Source organism: Cavia porcellus, unplaced genomic scaffold, assembly GCF_034190915.1.
Source record: "Cavia porcellus strain 051 isolate PalLab524CR breed Dunkin Hartley unplaced genomic scaffold, mCavPor4.1 scaffold_17, whole genome shotgun sequence".
NCBI lineage: Eukaryota > Metazoa > Chordata > Mammalia > Rodentia > Caviidae > Cavia > Cavia porcellus.
Window position 1 is genome coordinate 71,572,401 of NW_026947500.1, and position 18,194 is coordinate 71,590,594.

Genomic DNA, 18,194 nt, shown 5'->3' on the forward strand with positions numbered 1-18,194 from the left:
CAGGCTGGTCTCAAACTTGCAACGATCCTCCTGCCTCAGCCTCCCGAGTGCTGGGATGACAGGTGTGAGCCACCACGCCCGACCATTCCTATTCTTTAGTCTTTGATTTGTTGGCTGTACCTCCTGGGTTCTTAGGGCATTGACTTTGGATGGTGCTTATTTATTTAGGTTTTATTTTTAATGTTTTAGCACCAGGATGGAATCCAGGGCCTCGTGTGTGTAAAGTGCTGACTCCTGAGTTAAACTACAGCAGTCAGTCTGTCCGTCCATTATTTCTGCACCTCTGTCTGTTTTTACAGTAGTAGGGATTCAAGCCGTAGCTTTTGTGTCCTGAGCTGTGTCCTCTGCCTTGTTGTTGTTGTTGTTGTACTGGGAGTCTAACTCAGCACCCTGCGCTTGCCAGGGCTGCTGAGCTGCATCCCCTTTTAAAATTTTACTTTGAGAGGGGGTCTTGTGAGCTGCCCAGGCTTGGCTGGATCCTGCAGTCCTCCCACTTCAGCCTCCGGAGTCTGGGATGACAGGCAGGCCCCCTGGTCGCCCGGCTTTTCTTTAAGGCTTTCCCGTGTCCTTGGCTCTTCCCTCAGGTGGGCTCTCTCTGAGCACTGTGGCAGGGTCGGTTCTGTTAACTCGGCCTCCACATTTCCTGCTGGGGAGGGATTTGCTCTCCCTTGTCTATGCTGGAGCATTTGTGTCTGTGGACAGCTCCCCTCTCAGGACTGGGGAGCCGCTGGTGTCTGCCCTGCCAGGAGGGGTGGGCAGCGCAAGGTGGGGCCCTCAGGGCTGGTGTCCGGCTGTAGCCTTCCAGTCGTGTTTTCCTAACCGTAATTCCTTTCCTGAGATCCGCTCGCACACCGTGCGCTAGCCTGAGGCTGTGTCCACGCAGTGACGGGAGCATGTTCACTGTGCGGACACGGCTGCCGATTCCATCCCCAGCCAGGACAGTGCTGTGCCCTGAGGGAGGAGCCCTCGGCCGCGGTGTGCTGTGGCTCCTGCGTCCGCCTCCCCTCCCACCTCCAGCTTCTCGTCTTCTCCCTGTCCTGGAGCGCCAGCACCCAGGCCTCCTGTAGTGCTGGCACCGGAGGGGCCCTGTTCCCTCAACCGCCCTGCTTCTGGGAGGTCCCTGACCACCTGCGTCTCCTGCCTCCTCTCCACAGCTGCCTGGGTCTCACATCATCTCGACTCAGCTGTGGGTGAGCCGGTGATGCGGCAAGGCCGCCCTCTGGAGTGTGGCTGCACGCACGGGCTCTCGGGAGAGGCTGAGCTCTCAGGAAGCTCGTGTCCCTGTGGGGATGTGTAGTGTGTTGGGCAGGGCGAGGAAAGATGTGATACTCAGATTTGGAAAGGTGTCTGCCCTCAGCAGAAGCAAGTGACCTGGGTGTCAGAGGGACCCCTGCCTGCCCCTGCTGGGAGGTGGCCCTGCTGTGGGTCTTCATGGCTGGCTGAGATGGGATGCTGTGCCACACATGGGCATGGGATTGGGCTCCTCCCTTCCCCCTTTCCTGGGTCCCTTTTGCTGCCTTAACCAGGTGCCCGTCAGGTAACCTGGACCTGGATGCCCAGAGAATGTCCAGCCTGCGCTGCACCTGGGCCCCAAGAGCAGAGTACAGCTGTCCAGGGCTGGAGCTGCTCAGCTGTTCTGCAGCTGAGTGCCCTCACTTCCTGGCTGGCTGCCTTCACAGACTGCAGGGCCTGTGGAAGGGACCGGGCTGGCCTGGGCCGACCGGCAGAGGCACAGCATGTGGCCTGGCCCAGCTGCACTTGGCAGGCCCCTGGGCGTAGCAGTGAGGGAGACAGTGCCTGCGGGCGGACCAGGGAGCTCTGCAGAGCCCTGCACCCAGGCAGGGGTGCTGGGGGCAGTAAGCTGTGACCAGCCTGGCCTGGGACCTGGGCCTGTCGGGGAGGGGGCTGGAAGGGACTGAGCAGCTCACTGTGGACAGCAGAGCCACGGGCAGTTAGACTTGCGCTTCGCGCCGTCCATTGCTCTGGCTTCCTGGCCCAAAGCTGCCCAGGAAGGAGCTGGGCCACTCCGGATTGCCGCGTAGTGTGTGATGTGACTGTACCTGGTGACAGGTGAGCTGTGGAAGAGGAGGAAGCAGGTCCGTGGGTGAAGTGTGGGCGGCCTGGTCCCTGGCTGTGTATGCAGCGGGCAGCAGATTTATGGGTATGTCTGCAGTCTGTTTGGGGTGGGCTCTATCTGTGGTCCTGGTGCGGCTTCTTCAGGAAGCTGCTGGCGGAGCAGGAAGGCGCCGGGCTGGAAAGGAGATTTGGGGCAAGCTGTAGTACTGCTGTCCCCAGGCTGCAGACTCTGCCTGTCCCTGCGCTGTCCTGCAGACAGGCCTGCTCCCCCTCCCTCAGTTTGAGAGTGACAACCCCCAGCAGTAAGCTAGAAGGGGCCCGGGTTGTCCGTGGGGCTCCAGCAGCGAGAGGATGTGCTCAGAGCTGCCAGAACTTTGAGGACACTCATCCCCTTGTGCCAGAGTCCCCCTTGCAGCCATCTGAGACCAGCCTTGCCTTTGAATGCCCCGATCACACACATCTATTGACTGCCCAGCCAGTTTCTTTAGAAGATCCATGAGGCCTTATTTAAGTCCTTTCTCTTCAAGAAAATCATATGGTTTTAGTGCAAGGAGTCATATTTTGCTGTGTTCCATTAACTGGTTTCCTGCAAGTTCTATAGTGCAGCTGTGTGTACACAGAGGTTTCTAACGGGTAACGGTACATTAAGTGAAGCAAGTCAGACACAGAAAGATGATACCCTGCACGATCTCCTTTGAGTGTAGAATTTGTAGTGGTCCAGCTCAGGAGACAAAGCAGGCTGGTGCTTCCAGGGGCGAGGAGGGGTATCAGAGGACAGCTGTCACTTAGGCGAGATGACCAGGTCCGTGCAGTGTGCATCTGTAGCCAGTGCCAGCGAACAGCAGCTAAGAGGGTGGATGGACCCCTGTAAGTGTCCTTAGGGCCAAGAGGACCAGGGAAGCTTTGGAGGTGACGGGTGTGTCCCCTGCCTTGGGTGGTGAACGCATGGCTTTCCTGTGTCAGTCAGCCCTGGAGGACGTGGGGCTCCCGAACCCTTAGCAGTTGGCAGGATTTTCCCCTTACTTGCAGTATAGTGGTTGCCTCCGGAGATGAAGGAGCAGAAGACAGGGACTCGATGTTTATAATTCTCATTTTTTTTTTCCCTTAAATTCAGGGGAACAGTGTCTTTATGGTATTTGCTGGATGGCAGTAGACTTGTTGGAATGTGCAGTTTATTTTTGTTGTTGTTGTTTTTGTTTCTATTTGTTTTTGTCTTTCTGAGACAGGGTCTCGCTATGTGGTTCAGGCCTTGAGCTCACTTTGTAGCCCAGGCTGGTCTTGAACTGGCAACGATCCTCCTGCCTGCCTCAGCCTCCCGAGTGCTGGGGTGACAGGCGTGTGCCACTATGCCCAGCTGCACAGGCTATTTTGGATGAGATTGTGGACATTATTTTATGTGTACTTTGTAGTGTTCCTTTCAGTTTTGTTTTGTTTTCCCCGTACTGAAGATTGAACCCGAGCCTTTGCACTAAGCTGTTCCCTGGCCCTTTACAGTTTTCGTTTTGAAACAAAGTCTCTATTAGTTGCTCCAGCGGAGCTCAGAATTGCACTACCTCAGCCTCCCAGGGTGCTGAGATTATAGGCCTGCGCCCTGCTGGCTTCAGACTGCTGCTGTCAGGTGCTGAAGGGGCGGCTGGGAGGGCAGTCCCGACTCCAACGGCCTGCCACCGGCACGGAGCAGGGTGCAGAGACCAGCAGGGTGCAGAGACCGGGCGGAGCCCGCAGTGCGGGGAGTGGTCACTGTGGAGCCCTGTCCTCCAGCAGGCCAGGGCCCAACTCAGTGGCCTTGCCTGGCTCTAACTTCCTAGCCTGTGCAGGAGCAAGTGCCCAGGGGCCGCTCATACCGCCTGCTGTCCCCTCCTGACAGCCCCTTGACTCGCCTTTCTCCTGCCCAGCCTGCCTCTCCGACTCTCCGCACCTTCTTCCTTCTCTTGGAACCATGCGCAGCCAGGGAGGAGGTGGAGATGGCCTTGGGAGGGACAGGAAGCTGGCCCGAAGCTAACCAATGGTTTTCCCTTTCTTTTTAGTGTGCAAGGAGCCCCCCTACAAAGTGGAGGAGTCGGGTTACGCTGGCTTCATCATGCCCATTGAGGTCTACTTCAAAAACAAGGTAGGAGCTGCGCAGGTCACTGTAAGAATCCTTTCTTCCTAGCTGGCCGGACCCGGACCATGAGGCAGATGGCCCTGTCACTCGGGAGCTCTGGGCACGGTGGTGGCCGCCTTCCCCAGGAGCTGTGTGCGTCTCGGCCCTGCCTTCCGCCCAGCTCCAGGTTGAGTCCTGGAGAGCTGCTCACAGACGCTCAGTCATGCTGGGGCATTCTGGGCTCGGAGGTCTCGACCTGGGACCAGCGGCCCTGGGCCGGAGCCGCTGGGCTACAGGGACTCCTCGGGTCAGGGCGCCCTGGCTCTTGGCCCTGTGGGGTAGGTAGGTCCTGTGACAGGTGAGCGTGACACCAGGGACAGTGTGCCCCACCCTCACCACCCAGGGATCGTGTGCATCTGCCTGCTGAGTCCTTTCCTGCCTCGGCGGGGGCAGGGCCATAGCACGGTGGCTGGTTAAACTCTCCCCGGGCAGAGTCAGTGGAAGGGTCTTGGTGGCTGTGGAGCCATTTGGGGTCCCACCAGCCCGTGAGCCGTGACCCGTGCATTCGGACCTTTTCCTCCCACCGGGGCCAGCAGCAGGCCACACAGCACCACTGGGGGATGCTGGTTCCTAGAGCATTCCCTGCCCACAGGGTCCCTGCCGAGCTTGGACCGTGACCCCAGCAGGGCGGGGAGTCCTTCCTAGATCTTTTCCCCGAGGCGGGTGTCGGTGTTTGCCCCTCAGCTGGGACACCTGCTCCGCCCCGGAGTGTGTGCATGGCTGCAGCTGTGCTAGAGCCCGCTGCTGGTGGGGACAGACAAGTCCAAGCTGTGCTGGGAGAGCGGATGGACCCGCGTGGCTATCTGGGTTCTTGGTGATGAGCCAAATGTCACTTGTGTTTGTGCCCTGTGGACCACAGCCCCCTTGCACGCCCACTGCTACTGGCAGCGCAGGGCCCCAGCCCAGTCTGTAGCTGGCTGTCTGGGCCCCACTGCATCTCCCTGCAAGGCATGCACCGGCCGCAGGACACAGATCCAGCAGCGCCCTAATTCTGAGCCTGGGTCGGGCCCCCGCTTGCCAGATGCCCTCAACATGATTGGTGGTCCAGTGAGGCCGTGGCCAGCCCCGTTCCTGTGTTTTCTCCTGTGTGAGTGCCGCAGACAGGCTGAGCCACTGTCTGCGTCCGTGGGCATCTCCATGAGGCGAGACTGCACTCTCCCCGGCTGGTCACGGGGCCTCTCGAGGCACCTGGAAGCCACCCCGAAAGGGGACTGGAGCCCTAGGGTCTCCTGTTCAGCTCAGCCACACCTGCGCACTGCTGCCTTTGGCCTTCTATCCAGACCTGAGGGTCTTAGGGGCTCCCACCTGACCCTGAGGGGAGGGACCAGATGAGGTAGCCCTTTGGCTGTGGAACTGTTCTTGCCAGGTTCTGCATCCTCCCTCGTGTGGGGCTTTATTTGGGGTGTGGGTCATGAGCTTGCATGTTGGTTGGGACCCCATTTTCATTCAGGGGTCCCCAGACTTTCCCCTGGTACCTTCTGGGGGCCACATGCATGGCTCACTGCTCCTCTGCCTCAGGCAGTCCTGGGGCGTGTGGCTTTGGGCCAGGGTGCTTTGCACAAGCCCTGTCTGTTGTGCAGGAACCCCCTCCTGTGTCGGGCGGGGCAGGGTTGGAGTCCCTGCAGGTTTGCCCTGGAACCCTATGGAGCGCCCGTTCCTCCCCGCCCTGGGGTTTCCCCAAGCAGCGGACTCTTATGCTCGGACATATTAGATGAGTACAGGGGAAGTAAAGGATAGGTAATCGGAAATAGGGGGCTGTTCACAAATGGCAGAGGCCGAGAGATGGAAGCAGGGTGGGGAGGGGACTGAAGGTGTCCTTGGCAGCCCCAGAGGAATCGCATCATTACCTACTGCAAACGCGTACTTGGAAAAACAATCTCACAGGAGGCACTGAGGACGGACGGCCATCTGGCACCCGGCCTGTGGATGGGTCTGCGCGGCAGTCTGCAGCGTGTGTGGGACGCTGCCTGTGGCTCATTTCCTGGTGCCCACCCCGGGGAGCCGCCTGAGCGGGGTGCACGGTGTCTCCCTGGGCACGGCTTCTGCCCTGAAGCATTTTACAGATTTCATTGGGAAAATGCAGCATAGTGTAAATAAGATGTCTATGAAAATTAACTGTAGTCTGAGTGAGAAGGAAAGCCGGCACTGTTACTGTACATCTGATGATCTGTGTAAAAACTCCAGAAGTGTCAAGGTGGGAGAGGGGAAGGAGCGGAGGCTAGGGGGCGGGGACCCCAGGTCTGTGACCTCCCTGGGGGTCGGGAGGGCTGCCGGGGGCACCGGCTGCAGGTGGACACACCGCTTCAGATGCCCTGATGGGTCACCTGGTCTCCGGGCCTTGGTGCCTCTGTCCACCAGGTGGGGCTGCGTGGGAGGGCGAGAGTGCGGTGGTGTGTGGAGCCTGTGCCCAGTGCTGCTGTCGCTGGTGTTGCAGTAATGCTGCTTGAATCCAGGGGTGCTGCTGTGACCCAGAGTCCACTGAGCTGCCTCTTCACCCTGTTTATTTCGTTCTCAGACCGGTCTTGCTACGTTACGCAGGCTGGTCCGGAGCTTGCAGTGCTCTGCCTCGGCCTCCCGAGTAGCTGGGTCAAAGGTGTGTGCTGCTGCCTCCGTGGGTGGGCTTGGCGCTTCTGATCTGGGGGGGGCACAGGAGAAAGGCTGAAGCAGGTGGGCGCTCCGGAGACAGCAGGAAGTGGGCTGGCTTCCACGGGGAGGGGAGGTGTCCGCAGCCAGAGAGTGCGCGACACCTGGCAGGCGCAGGCGTTCTGTTTAAACCGAGCCCTTGCCCCGGAATGTGGCTGTGTCTGTAGGAGGAAGGACACGGACCTGGGTGGTGCTGGGTACCAGCACTTAGGGAGGCTGCGTGTGGTGTGGTGGGAGGACGTTCCAGATCCTAGAGGCTGGAGTGCGGGGTCTGGCCACGACGGTGGTGCTGTGCTCTGCGGAGAAGCGTTCCGCACTGAGGGCCGGCTGGGCTGCAGCAGGAGATGCCCCCAGCCTCAGTCTGGTAGTTCCCGGTAATAGTTGTGGTTACAGTTCCTGTCACTTTCGTTTCTTAGAAACAACTGGTCACTGTGCGCAGCTGCTCACTGGGATGCGTGTTGTAAGCCCCAGTCCCCAGCTGACGGCCCTCCTGCCCTGTGCTTCCTGCTTGCTCACCCCGTGTAAGCCCGAGACACCCGAGATCGGGGCCTGCTGCCGTGGGAACCCTCCCGATTAGTGCCCGCTAATGTGAATAAGTCCACCTCCCCGTCTGGGTGCCCGCTCAGTGTTCTGTTTGCTGCTGCCCTGCAGCAAGTAGCGTAACCGTCTCGGAGTACTGTGCGCGTGGCGCGTAGCACGTGACGGCGTTGTGTGGTTGCCACCTCCCCTGGCTCAGAGGTTTTCACCACCGGGGAGGGCAGCCGGCCTCTCCCTGCCCTGTCTCCCCCGCTCCCTTCCACCATCCTCTCGTCTGCTCTCTGCTCTGAGGGTTTGCTGGGGTGGGCTTTTCTGATCCACGGATCATGCAACACCAACCCTTGTGTATCTGGCGACTTCATTTCTGGCCGTCATCTTTTTGAGGTTCCCCCAGCTCTAGCAGGCGCTTGTGCAGGTTGAGGATCAGCAGCTTTGTAGGCTTTGGAGTTCTGTTGCGTTTGGGTTTGGGGATCTTTGTACAGGTGTTAGCAAGGAGCATTTCTAAGCCAAAACGCCAGCATGCAGGATGCACTGAACCCAGCAGAGCCAGCTCAGGCTTCAGACTGGAGCCGCTCAGCTAGCACTTCACTGGACTGATTCTCCCGAGGTGTGCCCATAGTCAGCCCCGTATCGGGCAGACACGGAGTCAGCAGATCCTGGCCGCCTGGGAACACAGGGCCAGGCTCCCGCCGGCCTGCGGGCTCAGCCTCGCGTCCCTGCTCCAGTACGTTCTGCTGGTACTGCCCGCCCTGTACAGGGCTGTCGTTGCCCTGAGTCTCACCAGCGTGACGCTCAGCTCCGCGCACGCACGCGCACACACATGGCATCTTCTCAGGCACAGTGCAGCCCTGGCCTTCAGAGGGCTGGGAGCAGCTTAGGGGTGTGCGAGTGTGTGTGTGTGTGTGTGTGTGTGTGTGTGTGTGTGTGGTACTGGAGATTGGACTTGGGCTTTGCACTGAGCTACCTTTTGAGCCCAGCTGTTTACAGTCTCACTGAGGTGCTAAGAAGCCATGCTGGGCTGGACCCCGTGATCCTCCTGTCTTGGGCTTCTGGTGCCGGGATCAGAGGTGCGCACCACGCCTGGCGTTAGAGACCATCTCACACAGCCAGGTCGCCAGAACCAAAACCAGCACAGAAGGGAAAGTGCAGCCCTGAGTACGCTGTGCAAAGCACGGCGGGTCCAAGCGCGCGAGCTGCAGCGCGGCAGTTCTGAGCGTTCGCTCCTCTGTGTGTGTGCACAGATGCCTGTAGACCCCCGGCTATTTGGGTTCACGACCGAACTGCAGCAGCAGGCAGCTTTTCAATTGCGAAATCCATAGGCCAAGCATGGTGATGCACTCCTGGACTCCCAGCACTCGGGAGGCTGAGGCAGGAGGATCGGTGCAAGTTCCAGGCCAGCCTGGGCTGCAAAGTGAGCCCAAGGCCAGCCTGAACCTCACAGTGAGACCCTGTTTCAAAAAGAAAAAAAGCCCCATGTGCCCTTGTGCCGTGCTTCTGACGTCAGCCCCCCTGCACCCGGCTCCGTGGAGCCTCTCATCTGGTTTCGGTCCCCACGGCTTTGCCCTGTGCGGTCTACTGTGTCAGTAGAGTTGGGGACATGCAACCCTGCATGTGTGGCTTTTCTCACTTGGCAAACAGGCCTGAGATCCATCCGAGCTCCGGGAATGTTGGATGCGCCGCTCCCCGCCCCGGCCCGGCGCCGGGCATGGAACCCAGGGCCCGCCCACTTAGCCAGGCCCTGACTCCCTTTACTTTTGAGACCGGCTCTCGCTAAGTTTTCTGAGCCTGGCTCGAACTTGTGATTTTGCTCTGAGGCCTTGACCGTGGAAGTAGCTGGGATTGCAGGCATGTGGCGTGCCTGGTTCTAACAAGCCTCAATCCATAAGGACCTGTTTTTCCTCAGTTCCTCACTTAAGTGCTTTTTGATTTTTCTGCCCTGGGTCTCCGGCCTGGGGAGGACCCAAGAGGTCATGGCCCCGTCTCTCGTGGACTCACGGCCTGTCACGGTGAGGAGCTGGTCGCCAGGTACCCCAGCGGGTGAGCAGAGGGTCTCAGGAGATGAGGGGGTGCGGAGCCAGTAGAGGGCCAGCGGGTGCAGCACTGGGCAGCTTCCAGGGGAAGGGTGGGCACCCAGGAGTGAGCTGCGGCAGCAGGAACTGCGCGTGGTCCTTCTGTGCTCTTAGGGCCTTATCTTGGTCGGTTTCCTGTTGGGGTAAAACAGGAGACCCGCAGCTTAGAGGAGGAGAGGTTCACCTAGGCCCACAAGTCCATTCTGTGGTCAGCTGGTCCAGGGAGGGGGACACAGGGGGACGGCACTCACCTGCTGGCAGCCGGGAAGCAGAAGACACAGGGGAGAGCTGGGCGCCCTCCCGAGGCCCCGGCCCTGAGCACGGGAGAGCTCAGGGGCGGCTTAGACTGCACCCTAACAGCCCCTCTGCCTGTGTGGGGCTGCAGAGTCTCTGATGAGACCACTGTCCTGCACCTGTCAGTAGCAGATCAGTCACCTCCGAGAGCAGATGTGGCTTGGTCTTTCCCAGAAGAGTCCAGCACCTTCCGGGCAGAAGCGCTTGTGTTAGAGGGCAGGGGAGGCCCTGGTGTCCTGTGGGGTTTCCAGGGCTGACCAGGAGCTCTGGGCCCAAGGCTTTGGCTTCACTGGCGTGCAGTTGGGCTTGGGGGAATAGGGTGCAGGGACCTGGTCACTGCCTCCGACCTGCGGCCCCTCTCTCCTGCGGCACTGCAGCCTACCATTCACCTCTCCTGAGCTCACGGGCGCCCTGTGCAGGCCAGGGCTTCCGTCCAGTTCCCTTTGTCCCGAGCTGTCAGCCAGGGTCGGGGGCCGGGCTTCACTGTGTCGGAAACCTCTTAGATTGAATGTGCCCTTTGCCAAATGGAAGTGGGGACACTCGGCCCCTCGTGTCTGGCTCTGAGTGCTCAGGCAGCTGAAAGGAGAGGAGAGGCAGCCCCCAGCCGCAGAGGCCACGCGGGGTCCCGGACATGGGGCGTGGGCCGCACCAGCCCCAAGGCGCTCCGAGCACTGCTGTGGGCGTCACCGGTGCTGTGTGGCACCGTCAGCACTGGTGAGGAGCCCTTCCCGCCCCGTCCTTGGATTCCTTCCCCGCAGCCTGGTCTCCCTGACCGTGCACCATCCTGCGAGGGGTGCGTTTGGGAACAGAAGGCATTGAAGAGGGGTCCGGGTTCAGTGTTTCAAGATGGAGGAGTGAGGAGCTCCGTCTTGGTCATGCGGCTCTTGGTGCTCCGGGGCAGTGAGGCCTGACCTCGAGGGCCGCACCTGGCTTTCTTCGGTCATCACAGCTTCCGAGGGCACACAGTGGGCAGCGGAACACTTCTGGAGGCTTATGCAGGGCCGGAGACACGGATGTCCTGGCCGGAGATGCTGCACACCCTCTCCACGTGCTCTGAAGTGGGAGTGGCCGCAGGTGCTGAGCCATCTTCCCCTTGATTTAAACTGGTCCTGTGGGAGGGTCAGTGGGAAGCCAAGTGTGCCCATTTCCTGTGCCCCCTCACCCTCCACTGCCCCAGATCGGCCAGCATGGTGGCCCCTGCACTCCCTTCTCCAGCCCAAGCCCGACTGTGGGGTTGTGCAGAGTTGGGGATAGGCGCCCCGCTGTGAGCCCCCGAGATCTCAGGCACAGCTGCACGCAGGCCTTGCCAGCGGGTTGCAGAGGAAACCAGAGAAGGGGGCACTGTGCGGGGGACAGAGGCAGTGTCAGGGGTGTCGCACGCATGTGCTGAAGGCCCCCCTGCGTGGGCCCGGGGAGGCTTGAGGACTCAGGAGGACGCCGCTGACACCCAGAGCGCAGCACGACAGGACTGGAACCCCGGCCCGGTGTGAAAAGCAGCCACCAGGGTCCCCGAGGTGCTGGTGCAGCCCATCTGGTAGACGCATGCAGGCACAGCTGTCCCCACCACTGCCCCGCTCTGGGCCCCCTGGGAAGGGCGGGAAGGATGGCCTGGAGCAGAGAGCACTCAGCGTGCTCCCCGGGCCTTACCAGGCCTGCACCTGACACCACCTTGCCCCTCCCGGGCCTGCAGAGAGGAGCCAGCCATCGGGAGCCCCTCGCCTAGTGGGTCAGGCCGGTGTGGGGACACCTGTGCAGGCTGTGTCCTGGTTGTGCATCACGTGGGTCTCTGTCTTGCCACCATCCTGTGCACGGGCAGGACAGCTTCTCACAGGAAGGCACGCAGTGAGGTTGGGGACTACTTGGCCTGGCCCTGTGGCTGTTGGTGGCTTTCGGGACCCGTGCTGGGCCTCCTCTCCTCAGGCGCAGGTGCAGGCTGCTAGCTTGTGTTTCCCACACGCTGGGGCACGCACCACAGGCCACTTCCTCCACCTTCAGTGTCCGACCAGGGAGGGATCCGGCAGTTAGGGTCCTGATAGAGGCACTGACCAGAGCCCGAGTGTGACTGTTCCCCAGCGGGCTTCTTGCCAGGCTGCCTGCCCTTCCGCCCGTGCAGTGGTATTTGATGCTGCTGGCCTGTGGTCCACGCAGGGTGCCACGATGCCGGTCTCTTCATGTGTCCCACACTTGCGTGGGAGGCAGGCTCCTGTGTTTCCTTCTGCTTTGCAGGGAAAAGCTACGGATCAAGCAGGCGAAATCCCTGCTCGGAGTCCCGCAGTCTGGGGTTACAGTGTGGCTCCAGCCTGTCCCTTTGTCCTGCTCTGTGACCACCCGTTTTTCCAGTGCCTGCAGAGCTGAGCACTTGGCAGTGGAGGTCACGGTTTCAGACAAGGACCGACCCCATTCCTGCCTGTCTCAGGCCTCTGGTGGGGGCAATTGAGTTCTTAGAGCGCCCCACATAGAGGGCAGTGGTCATCCTGCATGCACCTGTCGTCTTTCTCCTCTCAGTTGATTTCCTCAGAGAGGTACAGGGCTGTATGGTCAGTAGCAGAGATGCTGTCCTTCAGATTGGACTCCAAAGCCCAATTTTCAGTCCACATTGTAGTGTTAGTCTTAAGGCTTTTAAAAAGCCTTTTTTATCATGCCACAGTGATGTATGTGCACCTATGTTTATAACAGCATAGTTTGTAATAGCCAGATCTGGGAAACAACCTAGTTGCCCATCAACTGAAGAATGGATAAAAAAGATGTATTTCTATACAGCAGAGTACTACTCAGCCGTAAAGAAGGATAAACAGGACACTGCTATCGGTGAGTGGGTGCACTTGAGAACACACTCAGTGAAATAAATCAGACACGTGCAAACAAAAGAAAACACAAGTATATGTGTTTGATGCATATGTATAAAAGACAGGTAAGCTGCTTACACTACTGCTGACTCGGAAAGACTTGTGCAGGTGTTGTCTGGACAACGGAATGCCGGTGTCCTGTGCCCGGTGAGTGATTTGGGGTGACCCCACACTGTGTGCAGCATTGCTGCCTCCTGATAGAGTGTTTTAAAATATTTAGGGTTTTTTTTTTTTTTTTAATTGTATCAGGGATCGAACTCATGACCTTGTGCTTGGCAGGCAGGTGCTTGTGCTGCTGAGCCGAATCCCTGGCCCTTTTCTTCTTGAAATACAATGGATTTGGAAAAAGGTTTTCTTCTGATTGGAAAGGCGATGCGTGTGCTTGCGAGGACCTGGGTCCCATCCCCAGCGGTTTCCTTGGAGTGCCAAGGCCAGCCGCCCTGTGCCCTCCCAGCCGTCTGGGCTTGCGGCAGGCTCTGCTGGTCTCCCGGCCGGGAGGCCCGAGTCCGGGAGTCTCGGCATTGCGGAAGTGCCTGTGGCTGGTTTGGGTGGAGCGCGGCCGGGCCCGAGACTGCAGGTTTGGGGGCATCTGTTCCTGGACACCGCTGCCTGTTTCTTGCACTGCTTCCTCACTGGACAGCCAGGCCTTCCCTCTTTCTGTGGTCACAGTGGCCCTGCTCCAGTTCACCCAGGGCAGAGGCTGAAGCCGGAGAGCCAGGGCAGGTGAACTTGGTTCAGAGGAAGGCCGGGCCCTCAGGCGCGGCTGCGAGGGCAGGGGCGGCTGTGTCTGGCCTTCACCGCAACCTCAGCCGCAGGAAGGCGGGAGCAGAGACCCGTCCCAGGGCGATACCAGGCGCTGCGTGAGCCTGTGGCGGAACAGGGAGCTGGGCCCGTGCCTGGAGGCTTAAGGGGACCCCTCCCCCCAAACATTGGGCAGAGGGCCCCGCACAGCCCGGGCTCTGTGACAGCCCTGGCCCACATGGCTGCCTCCTGTACCAGGCAGAGGCTCGCAGGACACGGGTACCGGACTAAACTCAGGGCTGCGGGATGGCGGGGCCAGGGCCATCTGCAGATACTTTAAGATGTGTTGTAAGAGAAAAGACTGCTTAAAAACGTAACCACAAAATCGGCTTACCTAGGAATGAAGTGGATAATTCTTAGGGTTGTGTACCCAGTGTGTGTGTGTATGTGTGTGTGTGTGTGTGTTGGTTCCTGGGTGGAACCCAGGGCTTTCCGTGTGCCAAGACCACATCCTGCTGCTGAGCTGTACCCATGTTTACTTCTTTAGGTTTTTTGAGGCAGGGTCTCTGTGTAGTTCACGCTGGCCTTGAACTCACTGTGGAGCCCAGGCTGCCTCCGCCTCCCAGTGCTGGGATTACAGACGCGCCACCATGCCGGGCAGTTCCTTAAAATAACTTGTTTCCATCAGGATTGGAACAAGGCCCGTGTATTGCTGTTGCTGTTGGTCACTTAGCCCTTCGGGGTCAGTGTGTTTGTGACGGCAGCGACCGCGCTCACCGTGGGGGCCGGTCCGTGCGCACACTCCCTTCCCTTGCTCTCTCTGACCCCCACCTGACACACCCGGGGTTGAGACACGGTGGTGGTGGTGGTTGCAGCCCTGTGGTCTCATTGCCCTGGAGTTTCTTACACTGGGCCACTGCCACGCTTGGGTTTAGCAGGATTTTGAGTCCTCTGTGAACCTCTTGTGGGGTGCATGTGAACAGGCGGAGGTGCCCGGGAGCCCTCCTGGCCTGGACACGCCCAGGGCCGGCCCTGGCCTGAGAAGAGGCCGTGTGTGGATCGGCTCAGAGTAATGGCAGCTTCGGGACCCTGGGTGTGATCAGCCAGCCATGGGCCATGGGCTTTGCCTTGATGGCCTGCCCTGGGCCCCTGAGACCTGCCTGCTACGTGGCCCGGACTCTAGGCTTGGCCTCCAGGACTGAGGCCGGGTGCTGTGGTGTCTCAGGCACCGGCACCGGGCCGTCCAGTTTGGCAGCATCCTGGCCAGCTGCTGTGGAGACGTGGCTTGCAGCCTGAGGCTCAGAGAGTGGGTGGCTGCTCGTGACTGGGTCAGAGAGTGGTGAGTCCAGCAGGTGCTGCCACGGCTTAGAGTGGGGGCGGGGTGCTGGCGGGGTGTTGGCCATCCTGCAGAAGGCTGCACCCCAGGGAGGGCCCTGTGACCCTGCTGGAGTTGCTGCGCTGGGCGCCAGGGTCTGGAGCAGACCCAGTCACTTTGACCTCTGTCAGCGTGCGGAGAACACGCCCAGACCAGGCAGCTTGCCCGGTGCGCCTGGCCTGCGCTCAGCCCTTGCTACTGGTCCCGCTGCACCCGTTCCAGGGAGCCAGAAAGGACGAGACCCCCGAGGCCCCGGGAGGCGGGCCGCCCTGCCTCTGCCCTGCCGTGAGTGCTCAGGCCCGGGCCTGCTGTCTCCGCCGGGGCTCACGTGGCGGTGGCCGGTGGCCGAGGGCGCTGTCCTGCCTGCGCCCTTCCTCCCTCTCAATCGCCGCTGCAGGCGCTGCAGCCCTGTGACTGTTGGGGATGAATGACCCGGTCACACAGTGCCAGCCCCGTCAGCCCTTCTCTGGGCCTGTGATCGTTGTGGCGCTGGTTGGTGATTGATAATCCCCACGAAGTCAGCATTTAAAATCTTGGTTCTCCGGTTTGAGTCAAGGACTCCTCGGGATTGTAGGTCTCTGTCTTTCACTGTAGAGCCCCCGCCGCCCTCCCCCCACCCACCCCCCACTTTCCCGGCACGGTTCCTTTGTTGAGGAAACCCTGTCCCCCTCCTGTGTCCCCCCTACTCCGTCCCTCATCCTACTGATGTGGTGTCTGTCCCCGGATGGAGCTTCTGCCCCCTTGGCATTCAGCGCCTCCTCCGAGCTCCCAGTCCAGGTGCTGGGCTTCCTGGAGGACAAGTGTGGCTGGTGTCCTGTGTCTGCGACACTGGCTGAGCAGGTGGTTCACACCCTGTCACAGACTCCAGGGCTGCACAGCTGCCACATCCTCCCCGACCTTCTGCCTCACTGCTGCCCTGGAGCGGCCCTCAGGGCACCTCTGTGCCCTCAGCTGTTTCCCGGCTATGTTTGGTTCCTGGTGGGAGCAGGGCACTTGTGCCCTGTCTGCCTCCTGCAGCCGCCCTCATCTCCAGCCATGTCTCGTGCACAGGCCAGAGGGTGGCAGGGCAGAACAGACTGTGACACCGCGCACACGCGCTGCCCTGGGACACCTCCAGGGAGCAAGGCCTGTTCCTTCCCGGGCACCAGCCGTGTCCCCTGCCCTCCCCGAGCCCAGCCGCACAGGACGTGTGGGCTCCCAGGTGTGGTACTGCCCTGCCCCCACCAGGACAGGCGGCCCCTGCTGGTCCACCTTGGAGGCCCCCCCCCTTCCCCCAGCCTGGTGCAGCCTCCCGGGCCCTCCCGTGACACCCACCCCTTCCTGCACTGGCTCTGTCAGCTCCTGCAGTGTGTCCCACACCTCCTGGGACAAGGGTCTTGATTAGGGCTGGGGTGTGGAGGGGAAGGAAGGAGTGAGCCATGTCGGGGTCTCAGAGGTCACATACCACTGCCCACAGCAGGTATATGAAGCTGGGCATGGGGACAAGAGGTTGGAGGGCCTCTTGTCAGCTCCCGCCTCCCCTCTGCTGAGCAGGAGGGAGACAGCCACGAGCCTCCTCCCAGGACTCGTGGTTCTGGGCAGGAAAGCCCTCCTTAACCAGAGTAGACTGCGCGCCTGGGACGAGGGACGATTTCCCACGTGCCGTCAGCCCATCTTGATCCCACCCTGGGCTCAGGAAGCAGCCATGCTGCTGGGCAGTGCTGTGAGAGGCCAACTCGCCTGTCCCGTCCCCCCCCACCCCCAGCCCACCGGGATTCTGCCATGATGCGGTCTGTAGCGCCATCCCTCCTGGGTCACACGTGTGAGCTGAGCTGTTGCTCTCACGTCCTCGTCCCCAGACCTTACACAGAGCCAGTAGCGGATCTGCCTCTGCCCTGAGTCCCACCGGGACGGGACTTTGAGTGCCCCCGCCAGGAGCTCAGGCCACCTGGGGAGAGTGGACAGAGTCTGTGGGCAGCAGGCTGGGAGCTGCCCTGTCCACGCCACCTCCTGAGCTGGTGGACGGCCCCTCTGCCCCGGTTCTCTCCTCTCTCAGGGTATCACACCGAACCCACGACCTTGCGCTTCCCGGCCAAGTGCTTGAGCCACCAGGCTGAATCCCCAGGCCTGGCTGTATTTACATACCGAAACATCCAGCCGCTATGACTGTTGTTTTTGTGCTCTGCTGGGGATGGAGCCCAGGGTCTCACACCTGCCAGGCAGGTGCACTACCCGCCTCACCCTTTTACAGTATGCAGGTGCTGGGTTAGAATATGTTTATAATTTAGTCACGTTTTGATGCCAGGGTACTTCTGTCATCCCCAGGAACACCTGGTCCCTGTGAGCAGCCGCTTTCTGTCTGCCTTCCCAGCCCCAGCACCCAAGGACCCACGGTCTGGTCCGGGACCTGGCCCGGCAGTGGGCCACACCAGGCGGGTCCTTCGGTGTCCAGCTTCCGAGCCCCGCATTGCCCAGGGCCACCCAGTGTGCCTGTGTCTGTGCCACGCAGCCTTGTAGGCCCAGGGGGGGCCCCCAGTGAGGGGGGCTGCGGTGAGTCCCTCCTTCCTGCTGCCCGGCCCAGGGCTGGCCCACCTGCGACGCTGTGAGTGATCCCGTGTGGACGGGGCTCTGCGAGCACCACTCAGGCTCTCTCCACCAGCATCGTGCGGTCACTGCCTGGCTGGCACTTGGAGGACCTGCCAGTCTTCCAGAGCAGCTGCCGTGCCGCAGCCCCAGTTTCTCGCACGCACGTGTGTGGCTTGGTTACGTTCCTGATTGCTGAGACAAAATACCCCACACCCGAAGCTAACGGGGGGGAGGTTCTTTAGCTCACAGTTTGTGGAGGTTTCAGTCCACAGCCGGCTCGAAGACAGGGTGGCAGGGGGTGTCACAGGGCAGGCAGGCAGCGGGCAGCACTGCAGCCCTTTCACTCCAGCTGAGCCCCTGCCTTTAGGGGCTGGCAGCACTGACACCCAGAGCTGTGCCAGGCTGGTGGTGGATTGACGCGGTGATCGCACGTCCTGAACCCCAGCATCACACACTCTGGGTCCAGCCACCTCGAAAAAGCCCTGCCTGTGACCGCAAGACGCTTTCAGGGGACATCCAGACACAAGCCACACGTGTGTGTGTGTGTGTGTGTGTGTAGATTTAAGTCCTTCATCTGTTTTTTAATGGTTTTATTTTTGTACTCTTGAGCTTTTAAAAAGTTTTTTTTACCTGTTACGTGTTAGGAGACCAGTGATTCCAAGGGGTTGTCTTTTTGTCCTTACCAGGACCTTGGCAAGTGTCCTTACAGCACTTGTAATTTTGGTGCGGTTGATGTGTTTTCTTCTGCTGCCTGTGCCTTTGGTGTCTCACATGGGAATATCTGCTGAACCCCAGTGATGAGTTTGTGGATTTGTTGGGAGAGTTTGAGGCCTTCAGCCGGGTTTTAGACCTCGGGTCTGTGTGAGGAACTTGCTGCACGTGACGTGAGGCAGGACTCTCCCGTG

At 60.4% G+C, this 18,194-nt stretch overlaps 1 protein-coding gene across 3 annotated transcripts in view; it reads left to right on the forward strand.

The window, feature by feature from the left end:
- Mllt1 (MLLT1 super elongation complex subunit) overlaps positions 1 to 18,194 on the forward strand; it is a 45,820-nt gene that overhangs the window by 12,807 nt on the left and 14,819 nt on the right. For all 3 annotated transcript variants that reach the window (XM_063228758.1, XM_063228760.1, XM_063228759.1), the window contains one exon: positions 4,104 to 4,186. In XM_063228758.1, the coding sequence (XP_063084828.1) occupies positions 4,104 to 4,186 (83 nt within the window). The remainder of the gene's footprint in view (positions 1 to 4,103; positions 4,187 to 18,194) is intronic.